The sequence below is a fragment of the Denticeps clupeoides genome, chromosome 14, assembly GCF_900700375.1.
Source record: "Denticeps clupeoides chromosome 14, fDenClu1.1, whole genome shotgun sequence".
NCBI lineage: Eukaryota > Metazoa > Chordata > Actinopteri > Clupeiformes > Denticipitidae > Denticeps > Denticeps clupeoides.
Window position 1 is genome coordinate 17,954,655 of NC_041720.1, and position 16,461 is coordinate 17,971,115.

The 16,461-nt window shown below is 43.2% G+C and overlaps 1 protein-coding gene across 3 annotated transcripts; it reads left to right on the top strand.

Annotated features, from left to right (window-relative positions):
* The first annotated feature begins 386 nt into the window (after positions 1-386).
* Positions 387-16,460, top strand: itpk1a (inositol-tetrakisphosphate 1-kinase a). 3 transcript variants are annotated; one of them, XM_028953052.1, is made up of 10 exons: positions 394-703; positions 1,690-1,714; positions 7,766-7,891; positions 8,402-8,519; positions 10,834-10,932; positions 11,029-11,069; positions 12,543-12,708; positions 13,439-13,506; positions 13,665-13,827; positions 15,285-16,460. In XM_028953052.1, the coding sequence occupies exons 1-10, from the start codon at positions 567-569 to the stop codon at positions 15,557-15,559; spliced, it is 1,218 nt and encodes a 405-aa protein (XP_028808885.1). In that variant the 5' UTR covers positions 394-566; the 3' UTR covers positions 15,560-16,460. The 3 variants fall into 3 exon arrangements, with proteins under 3 accessions (XP_028808883.1, XP_028808885.1, XP_028808884.1); XM_028953051.1 differs by having other exon boundaries at positions 417-511; positions 588-703; positions 13,665-15,369; XM_028953050.1 differs by having other exon boundaries at positions 387-703; positions 13,665-15,369.
* Position 16,461: the final 1 nt, after the last annotated feature.

The following is a 16,461-nucleotide window of genomic DNA, read 5'->3' on the forward strand; positions in this document are numbered from 1 at the left end:
TCCATTGGGATCCTGTGCCTTTGTGTCTATTATTTGAGACTTTGACAGTAAAGTAATTGGCATCTTTTGTAAAGTAGTCTCACCTTTACCATATTCCATGACGTGACTTAGTCTTAGACTGAGAAAAGTGTTTCTATTAAGGTCTTCATTCAAAACGCTTCATTCAAAAGTTGAGCGAGTGGATCGTGACGTTGACTGAGGATCGCATATTATATTCACGACCGACAAAGCGAACTCATTGCGTTCGAACGTAAAAAGTACTTTAAAACTATTCCGGAATGATTCTGAAGGATTAAATGATCTTGCTCCGTGAGCCACTCCCATGAGGCTGGCCGATCACGCAGCTCGGTCCCCACCAAAGCCAATCAGTGCGACATTATCGCACTAATGATGCATCATAAACCCTCGCCTCCGCGCCGAGGGAGTGCCCGACCCGGGGCATGCGTCCAGCCGGGTGACACGACGCGACCGCCGGACGGGGGGGGTCGAGTCCAGGTGCCGGAGGGAACAGGTACTTCCACTCCAGCGACGCGACCAGAGCCGGGAGCAGCGCGACGCCGCCGCTCATGGTCGTTTCATCTCCGAAGGCAGGGATCCCGGACGGCCAGATGCAGACCTTCCCGAGGAGGAAGAGGGTGGGCTACTGGCTGAGCGAGAAGAAGCTCAGCAGGCTGAATTTCACGGCTTTCGTGGACATGTGCAGGTAGATCATAAAAACACGCATATACTGCGGTGTAGAACTGGACTACAGTGCCGTACACTATCGTATCATACAATATAGAACAATGTCGTATAATATAGTTTACTGCAGCATTCTGTAATTTAATACACACAATCAATCATATTGTTTATCATTATGTTGTAGTAAAGTAAAGTATAGTATGTTGCGCTATAGTATAGTATCGAATAGCGTTTAGTTACACTATATTATACTTACAATAGTAAAGTATGATATAGATTCATATATATATGTAGTACATTGCAGTTTAATGTACCTGTTCCTCTAAAGTCATGAAGATCTGTTCTTCTGCGTGGTGCAGCGTGGTGCGGGTTCTACAAAAAAAGTCACATTAAATCGAAGTGGACTTTTTAAAATGTCATTTTGTGCGATTTTACTTGATTCCAGTGAAACTCTTCCTGTTAACTTGTGCGGAGCAGCCATTGAAGGATCAAGCGTAACCTGTAATGTGACTCTTCATGTCAGACAATCAGTGAGTTTACATGCAGCTCAGCCCTCAGCAGGGAATTCCACTCTTACTGGCGCCCGAAACATTGTTCTAGAGGAGAACTTTGCCTCCAGCTGTTCTGATCCACAGAGATTCCTCTGAACAGGGCGTGATGAGTTCTTCAGAAATGGCCACGGAGAAGATATCTGGCCTGGTCGGGAATGCCGCTGGGTGAATGAATGTGGTGGCATTGAGGCGGGTACGCCGAGTACGCGTCTCTGTTTAGGATTCCCTGTTTCGGACCGTGACATACTGACGTCAGTGGCCTGTGTGAAAGCATCAGCAATCACAGCCGGGCTCTTCGCTCTCACCGCGGTGAAAACCTGCGTAACTGGTAACCAGGCCAGACGTGTCGCATCTTTAAGCCCCCCTGGACTAGCCAGTCAGTCGGGATGCTGTAGGTGGTGAATTGATGTGAACCGTGGGCCGATGGGATTAGTAATGACTTTGATTTTGTTTACAGGAAGCGGGGCATTGAGATGATACAGGTATGTGTCTCTTTCATTCCTGCACCATTTGCTTTTGCCGTGTCATCTAAGCACAGACCGGTTATCTGGGTTTTGGGGGCGGAGTTGACATAGTAGCAGTTAAAGCCATTAGTGTCTTTTTTTTTTTTTTTTTTTGCAGCTAGTCAATTTTGCTTTTGTTGTTCCAACCCTGAAACAACTTATTTCATTTACACCTAATTGGCTTTTAGGTGACAGATCAGTCCCTCCAGCAATTCGTGATGTTGCTATCGCAACTATTTATGCAAATTCAGTCAATCAGCGCAATTTTTTTGCGTTTTGCACCTTTTTTGCAAATTTGACCTATCGCAGCACTTCGTACTTTTCGTGTCACTCAAACGTAATCAATTTTACTTCCGTGTTACCGAACATGCAGACGTGTGACAGGAATGCCTCAAAATAGCTATAATATTTAAATAGATATAATATAGTTAAATGGTTATATGGTTATAGTAAAATAGTTATAATATAGTTAAATGGTTATATAGTTATAGTTAAATAGTTATAATAGGCGGTGCGGCTAGGCTGATATTCGCCGGGCGGTTGTAAAAATGTACTGAAACTGCCGTGTCGCGTGGAAAGGGACCACACAACAGGAATGATGTTCATCTCCTGGCAAATTGCATGGTGCAGAGCACGGATGGTCTAGCTCCAACATCTGAACTCAGGTTCGATATCATGTCGGCGACTAGACAGCCACTTATACTAAATGACCGCTTTGGGCCAGTTTGCTGACGCCGATGTCACTCTCGCACTTCCCACTACGCTGTTTTGTACCGCATGCAATGTTGGTGGAACACAAATGGAAGTCAACAATTAAAAGACAAGTGAAGTAATTGTGATTGTGAAGCACAGCAAGCGTGCATCCTCTCCTTTAAACCATCACCCTTGGTGAGCAGTGGGCAGCCATGACAGGAAGCAGTGTGTGGGGACGGTGCTTTGCTCAGTGGCACCTCAGAGGCACTGTGGCGGTTCGGGATTCGAACCAGCAACCTTCCATTTACAGGTCCGCTTCCTAACCTGCCCCAGCACTTTCACAACAACCTGTGCTGCAAATTCACAACAATCACAATCCTGGAGGGACTGACAGATGAGATGAAGAACACTGATGCTCTGGTTACAGTGGCTCCTGTCAAGCAGTTGGACAGATGAGACAGGAAACAGGCAGAATGTGGAATAAAAGGATCTGTGTGAGGATCTGATTTGGATGAGACTGTGATAATAGAAGGTTGTGATGGTTTCTCAGTATGGAGCACAGATGTAGACCCTTCAGAGTTTGGCCTCGACAGTTTCACAGAGGAAGTTCACATGTGATGGGTGGTAGTAGCCTAGTGGATAACCAGAAGATCCCAAGTTAAAACCCCACTTACTACCATTGTGTCCATGAGCAAGACACTTAACCCAGAGTGTCTCCTGAAATGACTGATTGTAGGTCTTGATGCTCAGTCTGGGAACTCAACCCTCACCCAACTCTTATCCAATTTTTGGTCAACAGCAATACGGGCAATAACTTGTATGTGTAAATAGCTGTAAGCATGGGCAGTTACAGAGTGATTTATTAGCATTTTGTTTGAGAACACAGTGTAAGACTTTACCTGGATAAATACTGTCTAAGACTGTTGTAAATAAACTAGTAATTTTAACAGTGACACATAGGTGAGTGGGAGGAAATTAGCAGCTAGCAAGTGGCTACAAGATGTAGCACATGGCTATTTCTACCTTACATTTTACATTTACATATGCAGCATTTATCAGAAGCCCTTATCCAGAGCGACTTACAATCAGTAGTTACAGGGACAGTCCCCCCCTGGAGCAACGTGGGCAAAGTGGGATTTGAACCTGGGTCTTCTGGTTCATAGGTGAGTGTGTTACCCACTAGGCTACTACCACCACCACCTTCAGCTGACAGAAAAAGACACTACTTTTTAATTATGCATAGAGGACGAACAAACCTGGAGGACGGTTCCCCGCTGTCCTCTGCACTCCACAACCTTTTGTTGTAATTGAAAAGGAACCCCCACCAAATATTGTTTGGTTGCCTCAGGGATAAGGACAACATAAGGACACTAAAAACACCAAGGTTTTCTATACTACAGTGGGTACAGAAAGTATGGGCCTAGGGTTTAAGGAAGTGGCCCCATAATCAAAAGTTGCTGGTTCGAGTCCTGATCTGCCAAGGTACCACTGAGGTGCCACTGAGCAAAGCTCCCCGGGCGCCTGTCAAGGCCACTAAGGTGCCTGTCATGGCCACTGCTCACTAAGGGTGATGGTTAAGCGCAGAGGACACATTTTGTTGTGTGCAGTGCTTTGTATCACAATGACAATCACTTCACTTTCAATATTCAGACCCCCTTAAATTTTTCACTCGTTATATTGCAACGATTTGCAGTTCATAATGTACACACAGCACCCCATATTGACGGACCATTGACATTTTTGACATTTGACAGTTGACATTTTTTGCAGATTTATTAACAAAGAAAAACTGAAATATCACATGGTCCTCAGTATTCAGACACATTGCTGTGACACTCAAATATTTAACTCGGGTCCTCTCCATTTCTAAAAGTGAAGTGATTGTCACACGGTGCACACAGTGAAATTTGTCCTCTGCATTTAACCCATCACCCTGAGTGAGCAGTGGGCAGCCATGACAAGCGCCCGGGGAGCAGTGTGTGGGGACGGTGCTTTGCTCAGTGGCACCTCAGCAGCACCTTGGTGGATCAGGATTCGAACCGGCAACCTTCTGATTACGGGGCCACTTCCTTAACCGCTTGGCCACCACTGCCCCAAAGAGAAGTGAAGTGATTGATTGTTCCCTGGGCAGCCATGAAAGGCGACCGGTGAGCAGTGTGTGAGGACGGTGCTTTGCTCAGTGGCACCCCAGTGGAACCTTGGCAGTTCGGGATTCGAACCGGCAACATTCTGATTACGGGGCTGCATCCTTAACCACTAGGCCACCACTGCCCCCACTGGGCCACCACTGCCACTGCACTGCTAAATTTCTTCTGATGATCCTTGAGATGGTTCTACACTTACATTTGAGTCCAGCTCTGTTTTATTATGCGGATTGGACTTGATTAGGAAAGCCACACCCCTGTTTATATAAGAACTTATATCTCACAATGCTTGTCAGAGCAAATTAGAATCATGAGGCCAAAGGAACTGCCTGAAAAGCAGTGCAAGACACATGAAAGGCTGCATGGAATTTGCTAAAAAAACACCTGAAGGACTCCAAGATTGTGAAAAATAAAATTCTTTGGTCTGATGAGACCAAGTTAGGACTTTTTCTCCTTAATAGCTGTATGTGTGGAGAAAACCAGACACTGCTCATCAGTCCCAATACTGAAGCATGGTTGTGGCAGCATCATGCTGTGGTGTGTTTTGCAGCTGCAGGTACAGGATGACTGGTTGCAATCCAGGGAAAGATGAATGCGGCCAAGTACAGGGATATCCTGGACAAAAACCTCCAGAGTGCTCAGGACCTCGGACTGGGCCAAAGATTTACCTTCCAACAAGACAATGACCCTAAGCACACAGCTAAAATAACAGAGTAGCTTCACAAAAACTCAGTGATTGTTCTTGAATGGCCCAGCCAGAGCCCTGACTTAAACCCAATTTAGCATCTCTGGATGCTAAAGACCTAAAAATGGCTGTCCACCAACGTTTACCATCCAACCTGCCAGAACTCATGAGGATCTGCAAGGAGGAATGGCAGAGAATCCCCAAATCCATAATGAGCAGCAGGCAGTCATGAAAGGCACCTGGGGAGCAGTGTGGTGGGATGGTACCTTGCTTAAGGGGACCTCATTGGCCCTTTGGCGGTTTGAGATTTGAACCTGCAGGTTTCAAGTCTGCTTCCTTACACTCAAGGCCACCACTGTCTACCTATAGGTCCAGGTTTACACTGAAAGTGTAACACTGCACTCTAATCAAGAGAAGCTCAGTGGTCAGTCCATGTGGTCAACTCGGTCATAAAATGGCAGTGCGCCTGGGGCCCTGGTGGTTCACAGAGGGATCTGGGGGTCCTCGCATTGTAAGTACTGTAAAGTCTGGGGGCCCATATGTGTTTAGCTCACGCCGGGGGTGACCACCCAGGAGTGTAGCGGTCAGCATGTGCCGTAAACAGTGAAGGTGCATGAGCTACAACAACCTTCTGAAGCAGTGGGCCATGGAACATGTGCGACCTGCGCCTTCAGGATGCCTGGAACCCCAATCCAGCACCCAAAAGATATTCTAGCATCCATTTCAGTTATAGAGCACAAAATATTATCGCAGCTAGGCACCCAGCACATCTCCATGGTCTAACTGAGACAACAAACAGAAGAATTATTAGTGAGCATGAGTCATTTGCTACGTCTTGTACAACACCAGGAAAATATGTCCCTTAATGTTCCATTTAAAGAAAACTCCACAAAGCTGATGAACATCCTGCTCTTTCTTGCAATTAATTCTGCTTACAACACTTACAGCTCATTAATAGCTTTCATTCCATAATTTTCCAGAAGATTAATAAATGTCAAAGTATGAAGTAAAGAACAATGGAAAAGCGAGGTGAAAATATCCTGCATTAGCAGCACATCGACTGCTGCATTTTGACCATCAGGCAGCGAGGGAGAAACATTAGCTCAAGGTTCCTGGAGCAATCTGCCCGATAACCTCGCCCGATAAGGGTCTGACTAAGCACTCGGCCCTGTCCTGTCCAGATGATATGAAACAGAAACAGCCGGTAGACCAAATCCGCCCAGACAATGGGATGGACTTTGACATTGGTTTGTGTCTTTTGGCTGCTGGCCGAGCTTTGCCCAGTTATAAGTCACCTGCAGTCGCAGAGCGTAATAAATCTTTTGTAAATGATCAGTTATTGACTGGTTGTAGTCATTTTGTCCAAAAGCTTTAGCTTTAGATGTCTTTTTAGGCCTTTTCGACTCCACAACGTGCCAGGGTCATCGTTGTTACTTGTGTGTCTTTGTGTGAAACGGGAAGTGCATTTTTACCACACCTCTTCTCCCTCTCCTTATCTTCAGACTTTGTACTCTATCAGTTTCCATCAGTGTCCAACTTTGTATTATTTCAGTGATGCATTTTCTCTGAATAATCAGATTTTCTGATTATTAGTTTTAAGAGAATCTGTTCATATTTGTCTATTTGTTATGCAAAAGTGTGTAGACGTCACCTTGAGCATAGCATACACTGTGCGGTTTTTCACTCGACCCAAATCGCAGCTTGCTCGTGCATCATTAAGTGTACATGATGTACGAGTGCCGATTTACTCTCCCGATCAGCTGGTTGTGAAAATGTCTAACCTATTTGAAATTTGTCACCCCCCATGAAGTTTGTCCTCTCTGCCCATGTGCGAACACAGAACTGAAGTTGAGTTGTGTCAGCAAAACACACTTTTCAAAACACACTCGATCACTTATCATGACTGGATTTGGGAGAAGATATTTATACAGATAAATGTAATTAATTTATGTGATTTATGGCAGTGGTGGCCTATCGGGTGAGGATGCGGACCCGTAATCAGAAGAAAAAAGAAAGAAAGAAAGTGAAGTGATTGTGATACACAGCAGCACAGCACACGGTGCACACATTGAAATGTGTCCTCTGCATTTAACCATCACCCTTGGTGAGCAGTGGGCAGCCATGACAGGTGCCCGGGGAGCAGTGTGTGGGGACGGCGCTTTGCTCAGTGGCACCTTGGTGGATCGGGATTTGAACCAGCAACCTTCTGATTACGGGGCTGCTTCCTTAACCGCTAGGCCATCACTGCCCCAACTAGGCCACCACAGAAGGTTGTGGGTTCAAATCGAGAGGACACATTTTCACAATGATTACTTACTTTCTTTTTCCCCATTGTCTTAAACAAGTGTATGTATATACGTCACCATGTTTTGTTTTTTTCATGTACATAAAATTACACAAATGGCCAAAGTAGGATGTTCTGCTTTGGTGTTGTGTGTGTGTGTGTGTGTGTGTGTGTGTGAGACAAGCATGCCTGCATGTCTGTTTCATCTCTCTGTTTGAGCTCAGCTGGATCTCTGTCAGCCTCTGGAGGATCAGGGTCCTCTGGATGTCATTATCCACAAGCTCACTGACCAGATTGTGGATGCCGACCACAACGACTCAGAGTCCCAGCTGATGGTGCAAAGCTTCCAGGTGATTTGAAATATATTACTCACTGTTACACACCTTAATTCACACACTGAATAGACCTGTCATACTTTGGCAAAATTGATCAAGTCACAGTCAGAAATTGAAGATGAAGGTGCTATAGTGCTCTGTATCAGAGCATTAGTCCCACCCACATACTTCTTGATGCTCTCAATTTGGCCAATTAAATAAATTTGTGAAGTATTTATAGCATTAATTAATTATGTTTTCATTTCCAATTGTAAATTATTCATTATTAAATTATTGACGTGTTCAATTTTGGCACTTTTATCCCTCCGTATATTTATCCTGTTTTGACTGTTAAAGTTAGTTTTTTAAGTTAGTTAATCAGCTGAAGTTGAAATTTACAATCAGTTGTGATCAGTCATTTGTGAACTAAGAAAGCTTTTTTCCAGAGCTGTATCTTCAGGGTTTCTGCGAGTTTGAAAGTGTCTGTCAGTGTTGCTTAGCTGTTTCTCCTTCAAAACTCCATGTTCATTTTAAACCTCTTGCCAGGACTACATTGATGCCCACCCTGAGACCGTGATCCTCGACCCAATGCCTGCCGTTCGGACCCTGTTGGACCGTGGCAAGGCCTACCACCTCATCAGCAAACTGGAGGAGTGCATGGAAGGTGCGTCCCACATGCATTTTTATAATACTGCGCGCTGGACTTCTTCACGTAACTTTGATTCGTGTTTTTGTCCCATTGCTATAGCCCCTGCAGTACACATTGACCATAACTGCAGCCGTACCTCTTTTGTTGCCCGGCAATGACTGGTATGTCAGTGGACGCTGGAGGGACGTGGCTGGCTTACAGGGGGGGCTTACTCTAGAAAAGTGCCGAATTGCTTGTTCTTTGTCCTGAAGCACAGCGGATGGCTCTATACCTCATTGACAATGTACGAGTGAGTGTGTAGAAGAGCTGTGGGAAATGGTCGTTTTTAAGATGCAAGTGTAGCATTCTGAATTGATGCAAAAAAAAAAAAGATGAGCAGTTTCATAAAACAAGCCTTTTTATAAAAAATAATTAAGTAGGACTGTGTCTTGCATGCTTCAAAACCTTTACACAAAGGGCACGATTTTCAAACTAGCGCTAGTCTATAACATCAGTGGGTAAAACAGTTATAGTTTTATATTTTATAGTAGTTACTCTTTAGAGTTATCAGTATCGGAAGAGAAACTAACTTCCCTTTTAGTTGGTGTTTAGTTATATCTGCCACCCAGAACACGATCTCCTTCTTCATTTTAGATGATTTAAACTTGTGCCTGACAGTACGTCATATGCATAAACGTTATTACAAATAATGTTTCTTTCTCGTTTAATCCACCAATTCATAGACATCCCTTGACTTTACACTAGCAAATAATGCCTGCAAGACGAGATGCTTGGCTTTTTAGTGATGTCACATTTGTGAGGTTGTGATTAAGGGGTCTGGTGTCAATTGAAGTGTTTGGTCATATTGTTGTAAATATTTGGTTTCTTTAACTAATAATGGAATTAATCATCAGTCTCAGGCCCTGACCTTCAATTTTTTACAAATGTGCAGTAAGGAGGAAGGGAGGAGACGACGCTGTTCTCACGCTGGGCGTGTGACGTAACTACAGTAGGTTTTTTTTTGCTTGTAAATGCGAGACAAAGTGCAGTTTACTGATGTCCTGTGGACTGTGCCCATAGAGCATGCTTGTAAACTATATTCCCAAAAGTATTGGGACAACCCCAATGTTCTGGTGCTCCGGTCCCACGTGTTTGCTTTGTCTAGTGGTTCCTTGATTACCTTGATTACCTTTTCTGTGTCTTATCTTTGTTCTGTCTACACCAACTTCATGTGGTTAGTGTGTCTATTTTATGAAGAACTGCGTCCATTTTTTTACCCTGCCACACAACTCTAACACATTGAACACATTTATATTTACAGCATTTATCAGACGCCCTTATCCAGAGCGACTTATAATCAGTAGTTACAGGGACGGTCCCCCCCTGGATGGTAGTAATTGGGATTTGAACCTGGGTCTTCTGGTCAATAGGCGAGTGTTTTACCCACTAGGCTACTACCACCCTACATGTATTTCCATATTTTTCATGGCCTCAAACATTTGAGAAAGAAAAAACTGTGTAAGGGTAGAGCAAACCGACAAGATGGTTGGTGAGTCCTGGTGTAATTTCATCTGATGAATATTTTAGAATAGATTTGATGCAGTATGTCTGAGTCTGGGGAAGAGAAGTTGAGGGATGCATATCTATCGTTCATGATTCATGATTCCGGTCCAAAAAAATGTTTCCCATAAAGCAGGTGAATCATGCCTGCACTTTTATTTCATCATGGAGCTTCTTAAGCTCTCACACTTTCCGAAGCCAGCCAGCTACTCACGCCGGTGGATTTATGTATACAGGCCAAAAACGGGCGCATGCAGACGTTTCCATGGATGAGACGATAATGTCGAAAGTGATGCCAGGAATGATAAGTACTACTTGATGCTGGCTGGGTGAGGGAGCTTGGTTGTTGTTTCCGATCTGCTAGATCTTTATTTGCTAGATCTTTGTTTGGTGGGGTCGCAGTCAGGGTCGCTCCGAAGGACCAAGGGCATAAAGAAAGCAAACGAAGAAAAACAAGGTGGAGGTCAGGGCTACCTGGGAAATCTGCTGCTGCCACAGAAACTTCTTCTTCAAGACTAATCTCTGTTACCATGGCGAGCATCAGAAGGAGCAGTGAACTTGATCTTATCAGCGTCCAACTAAACATGTCTATGTGATTGCATATTCTGTGGTGTGTGGTTAATAATATTAATAATTTCTCTGACACGGAAGAAGCCAGACTGATATTGAGGGGGAAAAAAAACGCATGAAACAAGCAGAATGCTGCAAACGTGACTTAAAATCCTCCTTAAAACGATCTCATAGCCCATCGGGTCCTGCTCCACCGAACTGACTTTCTGACGTTTGGCAGATGACAGGATCTGCTCTCCACCCTTCATGCTTCTAAGGAGTGAGTGCAGCACAGAGACCCTCAGGCAGCTGCAAAAGCATGGCATCACCTTCCCATTCAGTAGGTTACTGACATCTGGCCATCGAACATGAAATATGTTGTAGTAGGAGTAGGACTATTATTGTAATGTCATTCAAATTTTTTTTCTTTCAACAGTTTGTAAAACTCAGGTAGCTCATGGAACCAACTCCCACCAGGTAAGCAGGATTTCCCGTGAATCACGGTCCTTCCTTTCTTCCTTCTTGTCTTCCTTCCTTTTTTTTCTGTTTTGGGTTCATGCGTTGCAACGGTACACTTTTCAATGCAGATAATTAAATAATTCCTTCACGTGCATGTGTAAAAATTAATTAAAAACGTGGATAGTAACTTTTAAAACATTAGTCACATGATTTTACTGTTTAAAACCGTAAAATAATGTGTGGACAGGAAGAGGCCAGAATCCCATAATGCAATGTGTATTTTTTCTTGTTAATGAGTTGATTGGTTTCTCTTGTCAGGCAAGCAGCCTCTGAAGTTAAATTGAATAATGTCTCTCTAAGTCTCCATTCTCCCCGTGTTGCCGCGGTACAAACCAGCCACTTAACAAATGAAACTGGCTTAACCTGGAGGAGTAAGTTCATGCTGCGCGTTGTGAAACCTTTGAGTACTGTTGACCTTTGGGGGTGTGACAGATTGAATGTCTGATTGTCTGTGAGCAAGCGTACTGTAAAGGGCTTTAAAACATTTATGGCTGTGTACACCGTGCCAGCACCCAGCCCATAATGAGAGGTGGAATTCATAAAGCTCTTTGTGAAGATGGCCAGAGAGGGGGTCCCTTGGGATTGCAACATTCCTCCTGTAGTTATTTCTCTTGCGTAAGACCACGTCCACACCCAGAGACTGTTCTGTTTGCCGCAATGGTCACGCATGGCTCATCAGGGAACAGATTTATGGATACAAAATTAAAGATCCAGAAAGTGTCCAAACAGTACAGTTCATGTACAGCTGCTGTTTTCTGAATAAGATAGGACTGTTCATAACTAGTTTCTGTTGTACAATTTTATTCCATGTTGTCACCTAGAGAGTTGGTGTCGGTGTCTTCCCCTCGTTTCCAAAAGAACACAGGCTATTTCACAACCAGACTTACCTGCCACAACACTACCATACTATGGTCACATGGTTTGCTTCCTTAATGCTTGTGTCCAAATTCGGAGTGGTGATGTAATCTGGACTGGGGAGTTACAGGACAAAATCAAACTCAACTGGAATCTGTATCTTGCCTGGAATAAAAAACGAAATAAATAAATAATGGGGGTTGAACCAAAACATTACTGGTAATCAGTAAATGGTGTTTATTGTTCCAAATGATTTCATGTATGTAAAAATTATAACAAAATAGTAATATTACTGTTTCTGCGACTCGCCAAAATCCCACATGCTAAATACATTAAAAATAAAATATATATTGTTATATGTTATTGTCTTCTATATTGTTCTAGTTAAAGAGGTGCTTTGGAACACTGAAACTGAACAGAAAGGATCTTTCTGTTCAGAAGGAACCAAACTAAAACTTATTAAAAAATTTTTCCATGGTAACCTGCTTAAAATGAGTTATCCAGCGTTGGGGCTAGAGAATCCAACGTTACCAGGCTGGAATTGTAAATGTCAATGTGCTTTTGCTGTTCCATCAGATGGCCATTATCTTCTGTGATGAGGACCTGAAGGACATCAAGCCGCCCTGTGTCATACAGAGCTTCATCAATCACAACGCTGTTCTCTACAAGGTCTTTGTGGTGGGAGAGGCCTACACAGTGGTGGAGAGACCCTCAGTCCGGAACTTTCCTCTTGGCCCCACAGGTGAGTCATCATGAGGCAGAAGGTTCAGCACGTGCTCACACACCCACCTGCTGGGCTTGAAGAGCTGGTGTTTAATGGCTGGTGTGTATCATTTCCTGCAAAAAGGCCTAACAAGGTTCATTATAAGCCCCAGTCCAACACCCAGAAAGTTGCCTGGATTCCTGTAGTAATAGTGGGATTAAGATTTAAAGTGACCACTTGGAGTTTGAAATCTGTGCACACATCTCTCACCTCTATGAAGAAATTGCAAAATACCTGTGAGTCCTGATGAGTATTTGTTAGGGAGCTGCCTTTTCAGCCACACTCTCATCCTTTCGTCATCACTGTTGAGTCGTAACTCAATATATAGCATTTTATGCATTAAACAGTGTTAACCGGATTATGGCGGCTGTACTCCTGCGGCAGTTACATTAATATTGGTCTCTGGATTCATCTCTACTTTATGAAGATGCTTACTGTAATCGCTGAACAACCGGCTGAGCACGTGCAGTGGTAGTTGGCTGTTCACTGGATTCACAAGTTCATTTATAGTAAAGAAGAACAAGTTGCCAACAAAATGTTGAAAGGTTCAGTGATGTCAAGAGTGAAACATTGTGTCCTGCTCTGCCCTTATAACACCGAGAAAAAGATGCTCTTGGTTAATAATAATGATTAGTGATTCAACTGAACAGTTACTGGACGTTGTTTAAGTGTTTAAGTTTGTTTATTGGTTGACTCCACCCTCTTTCAGACAGGAGAACAATACTGTTCAACAGTCACCACGTCTCCAAGCCTGAATCCTCATCTCACCTGACCTCTGTAAGTGTGGGCCGGTTCCCTCAGGTTATTTTACTGTTTACTCTGTATTCTTTTGAGCCTTATCTCTGTTTTGAGCATTTTGAGAATCTTTGATTATGTGTGTGTGTGTGTGTGTGTGTGTGTGTGTGTGCGTGTGCGTGTGTGTTTGGGACCTTTAGAGAGATTATTTAGACGGACAGTCAAGAGCCCCATGCAGTGATGTCATCCAGAAAATCTTGAGCTACCTTCGACAGTCACTGGGCATGTCTCTGTTCGGCATCGACATCATCATCAACAACCAGACTGGCCAGCATGCTGTTATTGACATCAACGCATTCCCGGGTACGTCGGGTGGCTTTATGCCTGTCTGTAGAATGTGTACCTCTGTGATTGGGCCATTTGGTAGCGCCACATTTCTACAGATGAAGATGAAGATGATGCAGATGACAATTGACACAATAACAAGGCAAATCACCTTTATTTACATAGTAACATGGTGCACACCTTGCAATAAGGTCAGTTTGACCAAAGTGCCACATGGTGGCTGGCGATTAGCAATGTGGGCTCACACCTCCCAAGTCTGTGAGTTTGAAACTTGGCGTCTGCTGGGTTCACATGCTTTCCCTGTGTCTGCACGGATTTCCTCGAGGTTCTCCAGTTTCCTCCCACAGTCTAAAGGGATGCACACGAGGTGGATTGGTGATTATAAAAATTGATTGTAGGTGTGTATGTGCAAGTGAGTGGTGGGTTGGCACCCCATTTTGGGTCCGTTATCTGGCAGGGTTCTGGCAACTGCGGCCAGGAGTAATAGGACTAAACAGATGAGCATAATGAGCCAGTGAGCTTAGATATAAATACTGAGGGAACCATTGTTGGGCCAATTCTGTTCTGCCTTTTGGTCCATCCTCAAAAAAGCACATAGCATAAGAATTCCCTTCAGTGAGCAGTGGGCAGCCATGAAAGGTGCCCAGCAGTGTGTGGGGACTGAAATGACAATCACTTTCACACTTTCAAAAAGTCTGGCTACGTTACCCAAGTTCTGACTGCCTATCACTACATTTTCAAATGAATGAATTTACTCATACCCTACACCCCTTCCTGGTCTCTAAGGTCATCAATTTATTTTAAATCAAGATACTTCCCAACAGGCATCTCAAAATGTCATATTCATATACAGTGAAAAAATTATGGTACTAACAATGATATTTATTTACTACACTAAGGGGCAGTTTTCTGGTTATGTATTGAGCTTAGTCCAAGACTTAAATTGAACTCCAGTGAAGTTCTCCAGTTATGAGCACTTTTAGTTTGCTTGAATACAAGCTAAATATTCCAGTGTGAACTTAATTTGCAACACTGAATTGTGTTCATATAATGCTGGAGTTCCTGCACTGAAGATATGTAAAAATATGTGTAACAATAGCAGTTGTGATGGGTTTAGACCACAAGGTGATAGTGTTGAGTCACAGTGACGTGCAGAAGGGATGATGTCATGTTTTAAAACCGCACATTGTTCTCCCTGTGTTGTGGGATCAGATATTTCTATAAGAACGTAATGTTATGCAGGGGAATGGATATGAAGCTCATGATCACAGAATCCTCTGTGGTCCTGTTTTGCCCTGCGGTTGCTAGGGTGATGCCTGTGTCGTTACCCTGAGGGAAGTATTTCTTGTGCTCGCCAAGGGACAATGTCCCAAGAGACTACAGAAGTTATACAACAGTGTCTCACTGCAGAGCCTGACTGTTCCTCTCGCTGAAACAGGAATATGCCTTTAATATATTTTCTTGCTGTTACCAAGGTTACGAGGGGGTTCCTGAATTCTTCGATGACCTGTTGAGTCACATCTCAAACGTGCTGCAGGGCAAAGCATCCGCTGGAGTCCCACGGGGGCACCTTTGGGCCGGTGCGAATGGGCCGATGACAGCCTGTGGAAAACCATGCTGCATGCTGGGAAAAGACGGAAACTCTAGGAAGGCGGACCCGGATAGCATGAAGAAAAGTCAGCATCAGGGACTGGGCTGTAACTTTACCTCGAGCCACGACGACCTTATCGCTGTGGCACAGAAGAACTGATCAGCTGATCAATCTTTTTTAAAGAGCTAATTTCAAATAATGCATTTTTAGATTGGTGAACAAGAATCAGCAGGATTATTCAGGAAATAATCCATCTCCAGGGCAGAATTCATTGAGGTCTTGACCACAGGATGGCTGATTGACAAAATGTCTGGATTCTTATGTGACAATTTTAGCACTGAACAGAAAATATATAATTTTTGCATCTATAGGTGATCCAGATTCAGTTGTTTTGCCTTTTATTTGAAGGACTTCCGATTTTAAAAATCTGTAGATTGAAGAATGATGATGTCATATTAATATATGATGCAGTTGATTAATTTATATAAAAGATATACAAGTTGACTCAGATACACAATGTCAGTAAATGACCAACAGATGAAGCAAATATTTATAACCGAAGAATAAAAAACGTAATGCAGTATGGAAATATACAATGCAAAAAATACAAAACAAGCCATAAAATTCTATAAGGTCTTATATTAAGAACAACAAACAAGATGTAATAATCTATTAAAAAACTTTGCACTATATAATATTACATAGTGTGGCTTGGTTCTAATACCTACTTTCTTGTTTGTGAGAAAACAACAGAAATGTAGTCAGTAGGACAAGATCATTTCTATTTTTTCAATATTTTCTGGCATGTTATGGTTTCTTTTTTTTTTTTGCAGGGTAATGTTTCATTTTATTGGACTTTTCATGCATACCTGACATCATGACATTTTACTGTAATGTGCTTCACTCTTCTTCTGTAAATATCTGTACATACATCTTTGGGCAGAACTATAAATTTGAAGAGTGACTCGAGAGTAAAATATGCAACGCCTTTTTTCTTCCAGGTTCACCGCCTAAGTCACCGGTCTGTGGGTGTCATTATATGGCACATATTGAAAAAATAC

What these genes read in the sequence shown, in the direction of transcription:
- itpk1a (XM_028953050.1), top strand. Translation starts at nt 567, where the DNA reads ATGGTCGTTTCATCTCCGAAGGCAGGGATCCCGGACGGCCAGATGCAG. An exon ending in GCTTTCGTGGACATGTGCAG is followed by an intron (nt 704 to 1,689) that starts GTAGATCATAAA and finishes TTTTGTTTACAG; the next exon opens with GAAGCGGGGCATTGAGATGA. An exon ending in CTTTCCTCTTGGCCCCACAG is followed by an intron (nt 12,709 to 13,438) that starts GTGAGTCATCAT and finishes ACCCTCTTTCAG; the next exon opens with ACAGGAGAACAATACTGTTC.